Source organism: Manis javanica, chromosome 7 (genome assembly GCF_040802235.1).
Source record: "Manis javanica isolate MJ-LG chromosome 7, MJ_LKY, whole genome shotgun sequence".
Taxonomy (NCBI): domain Eukaryota; kingdom Metazoa; phylum Chordata; class Mammalia; order Pholidota; family Manidae; genus Manis; species Manis javanica.
Window position 1 is genome coordinate 81,195,191 of NC_133162.1, and position 12,778 is coordinate 81,207,968.

Genomic DNA, 12,778 nt, shown 5'->3' on the forward strand with positions numbered 1-12,778 from the left:
TGGTTTCTATTGGCTTGTATGTCTTTCCTTCTTTCCCTCTTTCCCAGACTGAAAAACCCCTCTGGTTTTAGTATTCTCCCTTGCTCTCAGCATTCCAGCAGCCTTTTTTTCCTGCATTTCTGTCCCAGGAACAGCCAGACAAGACATCAGTTTTACCTGATCCTGGAGAAGAAGCTGTATTGCAATGATGAGACACTGCTTCAGCTGGGAGTTCTCGCCTTGAAAGCCTAGTTTGGCAGTTACCCTGAGGAGGTAGGGGTGGAAACCTGGGGCCCTCAGTGAGGTCTTTGAAGAAGTAGTTATGGGACAAAGGGAACGGTTAGAAATGTGGAAACTGAGCCTGTGAGAAGTGTTGTTAGAGTCTATCCCTGAGATTGGGGTAATTCCTTCCATCCATCCATCCATCCATCCATCCATCCATCCATCTAATAAGTATTCATTAAGGGTCTGTGCTAGGCAATGGGAGATACAGAGATGAACCAGTCAAATGTATACATTGTAATGTAGTTCTAATCTATTGTCTCTCCTAAAAACAATAAGTTACTAATTTATTGAGTTCCTGTCATCATCATCACCACCGCCAGCATCATCATTGTCATCTGTAGTAATAACCAACCCTTATTGAATGATCTCTGTACTGCCATTCACCTAGACACTTAACCCTCACTGCCACATTGTGAGGCAGATACTCACAATTTGGTAGAAGAGCCATCTGTGACATATGGCTAGAAAACAGTGAAGTCTAACCTTGAGACCAGGTGTTTCTGACTCCAGTACCAGTGTTGGTTCTGCTGGGTACATCGCCTCTCAAAAACTCTCACTCACCTGTTCTCTCACTGTTGTGTGTCACCTAGAAGCGCCATGTAAGTGGTAGCCACTGTTATTATAGTAGTTGCTTCTGATCTTTCATTTTTGTAAATGACATAAATGAATGTTTGTGCAGAGCTTTTCGAATGCCATGCTGACTTCTTTTAGACATATTCCTGGTTGGTTCAAAGGTCCTAAGTACTTACAAAAAAATTAATAGACTATTTTTAAGGGTAGTTTTAGATTCAGAGTAAAATTGAGTGGTACAGAAATTTCTCACCTACCCCCTGTCTCCCCACATGCACAGCCTCCTCCACTATCAATATTCCCCACCAGGGTTACATTTGTTACCATTGAAGAACTACTTTGAAATATCATTATCCCCCAGAGTCCATAGTTTACATTAAGGGTGGCTGTTGGTAGTGTACATTCTACAGACTTGGACAGTTTTATAACGAGGTGATCCATCCTCTGGTACAGTAGCTTGCAGAGTAGTTGCACTGCTCTAAAAATTGTTTATCTCTCCTTCTGTCCACTGGCAACAACTGATATTTTTATTGATTTATAATTTTGTCTTCTCCAGGATATCATACAGTTGGACTCATTCAGTATGTAGCCTTTTCAGATTGGTTTCTTTCACTCAGTAACAGGCAGTTAGGTTTTCTCCATGTCTTGTCATGGCTTGGTAGCAAATTTCTTTTTAGTGTTGAATAATATGCCATTGTCTGGATGTGCTGCAGTTTATGCATTCACCTGCAGAAAGATATCTTTTGCTTCCAAGTTTTGGCAATTATGAATAAGCTGCTAGAAACATCCACATGCAGGTTTCTGTGTGGACGTAAGCTTTCAACTCCTCTGGGTAAACCCCAAGGAGTGCAATTACTGCATCATACCTTAAGAGTATATTTAGTTTTGCAAGAAACTACCACACTTTCTTCCAAAGTGCCCATACTATTTTTCATTCCCACCAGCAATCAATGAGAATTCCTATTGTTCCACACCCTCTTCAGCCCTTAGGGTTGCCAGTATTCTGGATTTTGGCCACTCTAATAGCAATCTAAATGCTTTTGTAATGCACTCGATTGCTGAGCAATTTCTTTTCCTTTGTGTGTCTGAGCTAAGCTCAGAACTGGCATGGGCCAGCCCTAGGCTGCAGGATTCTCCCTACATGGCCACACGGGGACAGGTCTGTGCACTCCAGGGACATGGGGAGGTAGTGGCTGCTGTGCTAGTCCCCTCAGATCCCCTCCCCAGATGACTTGCCCGTTCCCAGCCCTAATAAGGCCACATGCTCCTGGCTCCCTACTGCCTCCCTCTCCAGCAGTAGCCCTCAGCTTGGGGAAGTTCTTGCCCAAGATTAGGCCAGGAAGGGCTGCCTGAGATGAGGATGGGCTGAGTCAGGAATACAAGGGCAGGGTCAGCTTCTCCCTCTGCCAAATCCTGCGTTCCTCGTTCCTTACATTGGACCGTGAGACCACTCCTCTGAAGCTTCTGTGTATGAGGATTGAATGAGTTAGTGTGTACTGAGGACCACCTGGCATACAGAAGGGAATTAAAACAGCTCTCCTTCTCCCTTCTATTCCTGCCATATGGTGTGGCCCAACTTCTAATATAGTAGAAAATGATATCTCAGGAGGGCACTTTAAAGGAGCATCCTTGCTCTGGGACCCTACCTGGGGCTTCTGTTCTGCTCAGAGTCCCATCGAAACTGTCTATGCCCCCTTTCTTCTGCGTCTTTCCAGCAAGTAGACTGTAAAGCCTATTTTCGAGTTGAAGATTATATCCCAGCAAGTCTGATTGAGTGGATGACCTCTCTCCAGGTCCAAGCTGAAGTCTCACAGATGCACCACCTGAGTCCTGTGCTCTGGGGTGAGGCTGCTGAGCTGGAGTTCTTGAGGGTAAGGCCTCTTGAGAGGAGGTGTTGGTGTTCAGAGGTGTGCAGCCAGTACTCCCTTCTGGAACTTTCTCTTGGGGTTGGGGGGAGCTCGATGTGCTCAGACTCACAAGGAAGTATGAGCAAAGGACTTGAGATTTTGGGAGGAAGGAAGCTCCATTGCCCTGTGGGACAAGGAGAAGCTTCTGGAAGCTGGTTGCACTGGAAATGATTCCCAAAAGAGTAGGATTTAGAGGCAGGGGTGGGTATGGCAAGGGCCTTTCTTCAACCTTAGGGCTCAAAGTTGCTTTTCTGTGGGCAGGGAGATCCACATTTCTCACAGAGACATAGGGGACAGCTGAAGTGCAAAGGATATGTGCCAAAAGAAAAGCCATTGGAAGACCCCAAATTTGCAGCCTTCCAGGCAACTGTCTTCAGCACAGCACAGATGGTGTGGCCACTCTCTCTGTGGTCCTTCAGCAAAAGCAATAGTATTTGAGTCCCCCATGTTTGTGGGCACACACAGAGCCTACAATGAACAGCCTTTGCACACCCTATAACTTATATCCACTGTGGGCCAGGCACTGAGGGGAATGGAGACAGAAAGGACACACTCCTTGTACCCAGGGAATCCCAAATCTCAAGGGGAGGGCAAAGAGGCACCCAGAGGCATGCACACTGTGACAACTGCTGGATGACAACAATAACCAGTTAGTCTATATCATGTAGGAACAAGTGGCCGCTTTGCCCATGCAGATGGAGTTGGGGGGTGGGAGTCACAGGGGAGGAAGTCTCCCCTGGCTTTCCCAGGACAGAATACCTAGCTGGGTCTTTAAATTTGGGAAGCAGTTTCAAAAGGAAACTCAGATTTATACATTTCTCTGTATAAAAGTTACTCTTAACAGAGAAATATTCTGTCCTTGTTTTTCTGCCTTTAACAGAGACAGGTGTTTGAAAGCAGAACTGCCAAGTCTGGCCTTTTCTTTTTAATCTCTCACTTGGCAGAACTGTCTGCAACACCTGGCACAGGGTAATAAGCCCACCAGCGTTTCATTTGCAAAGCCCTGACAGAAAGGTGCTTGCTGTGTTCCCTAGTCCAGCCGCTGTGCACATTTTTTGTCAAGAGGATGCAGCATTCCCTTGTTGAGGGACAGGTGGGGACTTCAAAATCATTGCACACATCTGATGGAGGGTGGCCATGGAACCACAGGGCCAGCAGAGAGACCAAGGACTCAGGCCTGCAGAGGCTCCTGCAGGACCCATTAAGCCTGCCTGCCTTTCTCCCAGGCTCTGGCTTTGTGGGCTGGGCTCACTGTGTCTCTCCCTTAGTTGAATGATGAAAATAATTGTGAAGGAAGGCACCATATCAGAAGCAAAAATGCATGAGATGTTTTTTCAGTCTTTGAAAGAAAACACTGAATAGATTTGATTTGATTTGCATGTGATCTTATCGGTTTAAAGAAACACTGGTTTGTACGGCTCCAGTGCTGCCTGGTCAAGCTTACTAATCCTGGTATTGTCCATGGTACATGAAACATGAGGGGGCTTTGCTACCCCTAGAGCCCACTGCGACCCTTATCCTTAGGGTGAGCATTGGTTAAACAAAATCTTTCCCCCCAGGATGATAATAAAAGTAACCATTGGCTCATGATTCTGCCTCCTGGAGAGAGCACACTTAGGTCTGGCATATTCATCCTTCTCTCTTTGTTCTGTGTATTCATATATATATATATATATATAATTTGCTTTATAGTATATATGCACTTTGGGGCATTTTTATAATCTCATCTACTAAATGTTAAAGCTTTATTATAAATCAACAAATAGTGTACTCTAAATTCTTCTCAATACTCTGTTGTTTGGGACATCAATTGTTATGGGGCTATTTTAACAATACTGAGATTAACACTTCTTCTACATAAGTCTTTAACTGCATTTCTGCATAATATTTTAGGGGTAGGATCTTCTCATGAGTGGAGCTATGGGGTGGAAGGTTATAAACATTTTAGATAGTGTTGCTATAAATTGCTAAGCCACTATTTGCAGTCATTTCTGTACATTTCTTGTCCCTTGTACCAGGTTGTAAATGTCCAGAGGACCCGGAATCTGCAGAGCTCATCACAGAGCCCAGCTATTCCATAAACAGTCACTGGGTTATTTAATTACACCTCGAGCCTTCTCTTTTTTTCCATTATCAGGTGGTGCCTGTTGGCCTCCAGTTTGCTGATGACTAACTCTGCTAGTTCATCGTCTCACAGTAGAGAGACTTGGCTGAAATCCAGTTTGAGTAACACTGAATGACATATTCTGTCTGGACAATTCACAGCTACATTATCATATTAATCCCAGAACAACCTGTTCAAGGTTAACTCAGTGTTTTCCAAACTTCTTTAATCACAGTACCATTTTTTTTCACATAACTGGTGGATGTGATATACTATTAAAACATTCTCTTTTTTTTTTTTTGCTGTTGAAATAATACCAGTTGTGCCTGTATTTTTCCTCACTTAGCATTATAACATATGTACTTCCCAAATAATTACAAGTGCTTTGTAAATATCCTTTGTAAAGTCTGCCTGATAATCCCCCCCTTTTTTTTTGATAATCCCCTTTAAGGTGTTAGTGCTTTAAGGAAATCGTTGATCTCCAGGAGGTAGTACTCTGAAACCAACCCTATAAATCTGCCCTGAACATCACTATGAGAAGAGTTTGTCTTGATTGTTCAGTATATTTTCTTGCGGCTGATTCCCAGGAGTGGAATTTGGGAGCAAAGGCTATGAGTTGTAGTGAATCTCTTGGTGAGTATCTGGGAACAATCCATTTGTTCCAACAGTTTTCACTACAGCAGGAGGGCTACCCAGGCCAGGAGCCAGGAGAGCCTGGGTCTGGTCTAAACCTTGCTTCCCATAGTGAGATGGCTATAAGCATGTGGACATAAAGTGACCCTCTGAGGGGAAAACCAGCAATGGCAATGCAGAATGGCCCCCCAGAGGTGTTGCAGAAGAGATTCCTTAGCACAGCATGGAGACATAGAGAATATTATTTACATTTTTACAAATTGAAGCTGCCCTTAATGATATTATGTATATTCACCTCTGTTTCTGGTAAGGAAAATATTTAACACAGCCGACAAGGTCAGCAGAAAACCCACTGCCCCCCCTGCTTCTCTTACTGCCCTGGGCTCCTCTTTCACCAACAAGGTCAGCAGAAAACTCCTGACCCCCTCCCCTTATCTCTCTCCTCTGGGCTTCTCTTTCCCTGCTTGCTGTGCACGCCGAAATGCCACATATATGGAAGCAGAAAAAAAGTATAAATTGCTTTCCTTGATTGTGCTTGGGGCTCAGACCTTCGGAGATTTCTCCCCTCTGAGCCCACCAGTGTGAAATAAACCTCCACCCTCCAAGACCTCCTACTGCTCCCTGGTTCTTCTGTCAGCAATCCAGTACACGTTTTCCATAACATTTCCACACTTTTTGGAAACTCTGTATTTTAGTTGTTAAGAGTGAAGGCTCTGAAGCAAACGGGCTCATATTTCCATTCCTGGCTGCTAAGTGGGGACTTTGACAGATTACTTAGCCCTTCTGTGCCTCCATTTCCTTACTTGAAAAGCAATAGCTACACCGCTTTCTTAATTGCTGTGAAGATTATGTGAAATAATGCATGGGAAATGTTTAGAATGCTACTTTACCATTTTAAGAATTTTGTGGCTCCAAATACTTCAGTATCATATATCTGTGTATATAGTTCAACAATAAAATTTAAAAAATCAAAATAAATGCTAAATAGTTAAGAAATGTAAGCCAAACCAACAAAGGCATCTTTGTTCTAGTGAAAACTACTTTAATACTTCAGAATTTTAAAAAAGTCACATCAAGTTCCTTCAAAGAATTTACTGAATTGTTTTGGGATGGCCCTGCCTTGTCATACCTTCAGCCCACACTTAGTCTGGTCACTGGATCATCCAGCACTGGTGCTCAATAAATATTGTTTCAGATGACGAAGGTGATGGTGAGGTGACAACGATGGTGATGACAGGGTCTCTCTGAAGTTAGAAGAAGTGAGCTGAGGGTCCAGAAATTCATGCAAGAGCATGTGAAGAGCTGTAGGCTCACAGGCCATGTAACATATGTGCGGAGATTATGTATCAATAGAAGGAGAAAGGTCAGCAAGGAACCAGAGAAAGGTGCTCTCAAAAGCCATAATTTGTCCATTTTTGTGACTCTGCCTGGGGGTGAGAGAGACTGAAGAGGACACAGTGTTCCTGCTGAAGCATAGAGATGGGATCTCACCAACAAAACTCTTCTGAGAGGGCTTCAAATGTCTGGAGCAAGATGTCCCAGCTGTGAGACCAGGTGCATCAACCTTTTTTCTGATGAGGGCTGGAGTCTTCTGGGTGAAGGTGAAGTTGGTAGAGACCAAGATAGAGACATACCATTCAGACATAAGACATACCATTCAGATGCAGTTAGATTTATACTCCAGCTTTAGGAATTTGGTTGGCCTGTTGCAGTCCCCATCTCTGGCTGACCTTCAGGCCCCTGGAAAAATCCAGTCTCCTGGTGAATTGAAGACAGCCCTGGGCTGTGGGGTCCCCACCATGACACTGCCACATGGTGAGAAACGCCAGTGATAGGTCATTTTCTCTGCAGGATGCTCATGGCCATCGTCCTTCAACAGTGATCCTAATCATCTGGAAGGTTGCTTTCTGTGCCTGAACCTCAGCTTTTCCATCTGTGAAATGATCTGGTTGTTCCAGATACTATCACAGTAGACTTTGATTGACACAATTGGGAAAAGGAATCCCTTACCTTGATTGAGATGACCCAGAAGAATCTGAATTGTAAACACTTGTGCATAATATTATTACTTTATTGTACCATTTTCATAATATCTGTGTTCCAGGTGTTGGTTGAGGAACTCCATGAAAAAAGGATTCCCTGAGTTAATAAAACAGAAAAATGCTATCATATTGGAAGTGTGGAGAAATTCTGTAGTAAGATCTGTCTAGCTCAGTGCTTCCTGAACGTACTTGGCAATGTTATTATTTTTTTGTTTTTCAGAACATGTGGTAAGGAGTTTTTCACGGAATGGTTTTGAACACCATTATTTTAGAACAGTGTGACTGTCTTTTCTAAATTCCTTTTTCTTGCTGCAGGTCACTCAGCAGCTCCCAGAATATGGTGTGCTGGTTCACTGAGTTCTCCTGCAGAAGACAAGGCCAGAAGGGGAGATGGCCTTAGGGATCTGTGCCAAGGTATCATAGTATATGTGAAAAACAATAGTAGAATTGCAACTTAAAGGTTTCAGTGAAGAGAAATTGGGAAGATCTCGACTTGTGTGAGTGTAGCTCAGTTGATAAATGGCCTGTGCTTCATTTTCCTTTGATCTGTGGCCCCTTTAAGGGAGCATGGGTCATGTGATCTTCTCCTGACCAGATAAGTTCATAGCCTGTCAGTTAATCTGTACTCTGATGCACTGTGGCATATTTGGAGGACATCTACCAGACCATTGGAAAGTCCCCAGGAGGCCGTTTCTTCTCTACCACCTCTCTCCCAGTGCCCCACTCCAGCCATGGCCTGAAGGGCTACACTTTCCCTCTGGCTAAAGTTCTCTGAATTTGGAGAGTCTACTGATAAGAGAGCAAGGCTGGAGGTGGGAGAAGGGAGAGGGGAATATACTGTAGGTGGCATGGAGTCTGCAAAGTTTTGAAACATTTCACTGTTTTAATTTTCCTGTTGCACACAGTATGCGAGGACATCTGGCCTGTCTCCCGTGGACTTCAGGTTTCCTACAGTATACCCTGGGGACTACAGACCTTTGATGTCTGTTGAGAATTTAAAAGCCTTTTTTTAAAAAAAAATTTACAAATCCCTATTAAATGTGTAACTTGAAATTGCATTTGAACACCATTTGCATCAGTATTTTTACTTCCTGAATTTAGTGACAAGAAATTCAGCACCAAAAACGTGTGTCCCCACAGCAGAGAGTCCTTTGGTACCTAATCTACCTGCTCATCTTGGAGGTCATCCCAGTCAGCATGCCATTATTTCAGCAATGATTTCACTTAAAACATGAAGTTCTTTGTCTTGTGGTCCATTAAAAAATTTAGTTTTTCTTGCTATTTAGTTTTCTCTCATAGTTCTTAAATTTTCTCTACTACTAGATTGCTATGTTTTTTATCCTTATCTGATATTAGAGTTTCCTGAGTAGAATGTAATTAGTTTTATTCATTTTCAAAAGGAAAATGTTTCAAAACAAAGCATCTTTTCTTTCTTCCATTTTGGCTGTTGAAATTAACATATTGTTAAAATGTGATTCTTGATAGAATTTCATAATAAATTATTGTCTGTCTATAGGCAAAAAAGCTTACCTCTGAAAGTAAATCATAGCTAAGCGTAATTTAAATGAGTTCATTAAAGTGACCTCTGTGCTCTCAGGAAACTGACGTCTTCCCAACTATTTTTGACCATATGTAAAAGTAAATGATATTTATGTTTGTGAATTTTTCAAAATTTAATGACTTGAATTACTTTGTCACTTGAAAGATTATTTGAAGAATGTTAATTATTAAATCAGTACTAGTGCATCACTTATTTTCCTTACATCATGTGTAAGTGTTCAAATTTTTCATTGTAATTTGTTTTAAAAAAAAACTGCCAAAGTGCAGATAACCTAAAAAGTAATTTTGAAAAATAGAAGTTTTTGAAGTTGTAAAGTTTAACAATCCTCATAAGTATATACTTTATATTTGTTGATTTAATTTTTACATATATTTTACCCATGACCAGGGTCACTTTCACAGTTGGAAAGTCATCAAGTTCCCAAGACAGACTCATTAGCTTAAAATATACTCTTGCCACTAATTGGGATTTCCATGTCCTGATAACCATCCTCTTCCTTAGAATGAATGTCTTTTTTTATGGAAAAGTCATCACATGAAGTAATGTCACCAGCTGCTTGCCACAAACCGGGCATCTTCCCCGGCCAATGACTTGAATGCCACACGCTTTGGCAAAGATGAAATGGGGAACTCAGTGAACAATACAAGAATGAACCCAGGAAGCTAGTTTGGAGTTTGCCTAATTAATAGAGGAAGCCAAAATGCTCCAAACAATCATAGATCATTCATCCTGTCAGCCTTCAGGGAAGTAACAAAGGAAATAGAGAAAAATGCCATTTTCAAAGAATATGATTCACAAGTTTGTTGGCAGCCTGTCTGCCAACAAGTTTGTTGACAGAGACAACATCAGTTCAGAAGATTATTCAATTAAGAAACTACTCATTGTAGAATGATGAACCTACTCATGTTAGTAACTGTTCCTGGTTATTAGCAATAGCTAGAATGTCTGAAGACAAATGCAGAAAAACAGGGAGTTTACAGGCTTTGTAGGGCTCTCTTTAAGAAAAGTAATAAAAAGTCCCAAATACAAACCACGATGGAAAGTGAGGAGAGAAAATGAGAGAAATTACCACAACTTGTGAATTTTAAAAAAGCTGAACAAAATACTGCAAAATCAAAAGCCCCCCAATAATATTATTATTATTAAACTCCCTGATAAACTATAACTCTTTTCGCCTTTCAAATTTTGGGAAATACATTCTGATTACATTTTCATATGATGACACTTTTGTAGAATCATTTTTGTCTAGGGAAAATACAAACATAATTCAGTCTTTCTTCTAGCATGGCTGATGGAAAGTTGTTCGTAAGATGCATTAAACATACAGCTTTGCACAGAGACCTATTAGCTCTCTGTAGTGCTACTGCATGGCTTCTGTGCTACAAACATAGGAAATCTAATGAACTCTATTTCATGTGATTTCCATAAAAAAACTGTGTGATGTATTGATGATGCAGTATATATACAGTCATACAGAAGATCTTTGAGAGGACAGAACTTCCACTTGATTGGGTGTTTTTGAGAATTAAATGACCGTTTTCCATTCCCAAAAATTGAAAATTTTCCTGGCCTCTAACTTTGTATATTTCAAACCTTGTGCCCCTCCAGTGTTGACTCCACATACTTCTGGTACTAAGTACTGTAGGAAACAGGTAACTTCATGCAGTCACTGGCCCTCTTATCTTTATGCTGAGACTTTGGGTGAGTTGGCCCAGTGGAAGTCTTCTGGGATAGCTGGCAATAAACTATTGCAGAGGACTCTGAAAACCACATAAATAAATCCTACTAAATCTACATACAGTAAGTGTATCACCATCTCAACTTTTCCTTAGTGGGATCGGCTTTCCCACCTATAGTAAGGGGAAGTGGGAAGAGTTGGAGTGGAAAGAAGAGTCAGTGGTCTAAATTGATTGTGATGAAAGCAGCCTGCCTTCCTCATTTTATAAGAACATGATGGTCATTTAAAGGGTGTCAGATGATCAGCTATGGAAGTACATTTTTCTGATACTATTCCTTTCTCTTAAAAAAAAGCAGTTCCTGTGTGGTGATCTCTAATAAGTTCTTCACAATGGTAAAGGGCATATCAAAGTGTGGGCAAAGGGTCTGTTTGTGTTTATACAGAGGATCAAAGCCTAATTTGGCTACACAGAAAACGAACTAAGATACCATATGAAGAAGTTTCAACATCAACATACTCTGGAAGAGTCATTCCAGAAGATGATCATCAAAAAACGTCAACAAAGATCCTGGCACTGTTGTAGTCATAGCTGCATTCATCCTACTGGTTCCTGGAATTGCCATTGGAATGAAGATGGAGTTATCTAAGCTGGCCTGTGCATACAGTAAAACAACAAATTTGACTGGATCTATACTGTTGGAACTCAACCAAGAATTAGGAGAAGTGCAAGTTGCAGCGCTCCAAAATCTTGAGACTACAGACTATCTACTGTTAAAAGAACATATGGGAGGTGAACAGTTCCCAGGAATGTGTTGTTTTAAATTGTCTGATTTTTCTCAAACTATTCAAATTCAGTTAGACAATATCCATCATATCATAGATAAGTTTTCACAAATGCTTAGGGTGCCTAACTGGTTTTCTTGGTTTCACTGGAGGTGGCTGGTAATTGTAGGTCTGCTTTGGTTATGTAACTGTATTCCTATTATGTTACTGTGTGTGTGCACAATTTAATTAGTAGTTTAAAACCTATACCTGCTTAAGTTACTCTACAAGGAGATATGTCAAAGAAATAACCAATCTTTCCATGTTTTCTTCCGTCTGTTACTTCTATAGCTTTTTTTCTTCCTTCCGAATTACAACCCTTAAATAGAATTCATGCCTCAAATCGAATTTACCGAGTATCATAATTCCTCCAAGTGGTAAAGATACCTGAAGACAAATGCTGGGCATAAAACCCACAGGGCATAAATCTGCAAAGAAGTATAAAGCTAACCTCTTCAAACAATATTGCTTCTCTCTCACTTACCAACTTTACATTTCCCTGTATGGCCCCGGAAGATGACTGGTTAGCCAGAGATGGGTAAGATTCCTCAAGGGAGAAACAAGCTAAGACAGGCACAATTGTAGGGGGGCCATCAGGTGAGAAATTGGGGATCAATAGAGGTGAGGCTTAGAACCTCACCCCTACTGTTTTGAGAGAAATTTTCTGCATCCGTGGATGTTTTGTTGCCCTTGTCTAGCTTGGATTAATACTTAGCTTATAGGCACACACCTGATCATCTACATTTGCTTTCTTACAGCACTAAACTGTTTTCTACCTTTATCTTGCATCTACCTACCACTTCAGCATTTTATTTAAAAATTTAAATAATAATAATAAGGGAGAAATGTGGGATTCACATATAAATCAATTGTAAAAATCAAACGAATATTCATATTTGACCTGCTTGTTTATAGTTCATAATGCGTGATCAAAACCGAAAGTTTCTGTGATGACTGCCCTTGTACTGTTCACCATGTAAGAACTTATTCACTATGTAAGAATTTGTACACCATGCAGGAACTTGTTCGTTGTGCTTCAGAAGATCTGAGACTGATGAGAATTAGACTTGGGGTGGATTAATGATTGTGCATTGAGTCCCCTGTACAGAATTTTATTGTTATTAACTGTTAACAACCATTTGATTAATAAATATGAGAGATGCTCTCTCTCAAAAAAAAAAAAAGAACACGAAAAGA

At 41.1% G+C, this 12,778-nt stretch overlaps 1 protein-coding gene across 1 annotated transcript in view; it reads left to right on the top strand.

Annotated features, from left to right (window-relative positions):
* Nucleotides 1–12,778, top strand: part of FRMPD2 (FERM and PDZ domain containing 2) — a 53,956-nt gene that overhangs the window by 17,667 nt on the left and 23,511 nt on the right. The window contains 4 exon segments of the mRNA XM_036999522.2: nucleotides 129–252; nucleotides 2,550–2,705; nucleotides 7,836–7,929; nucleotides 7,932–8,017. Coding sequence (XP_036855417.2) covers nucleotides 129–252; nucleotides 2,550–2,705; nucleotides 7,836–7,929; nucleotides 7,932–8,017 — 460 coding nt within the window.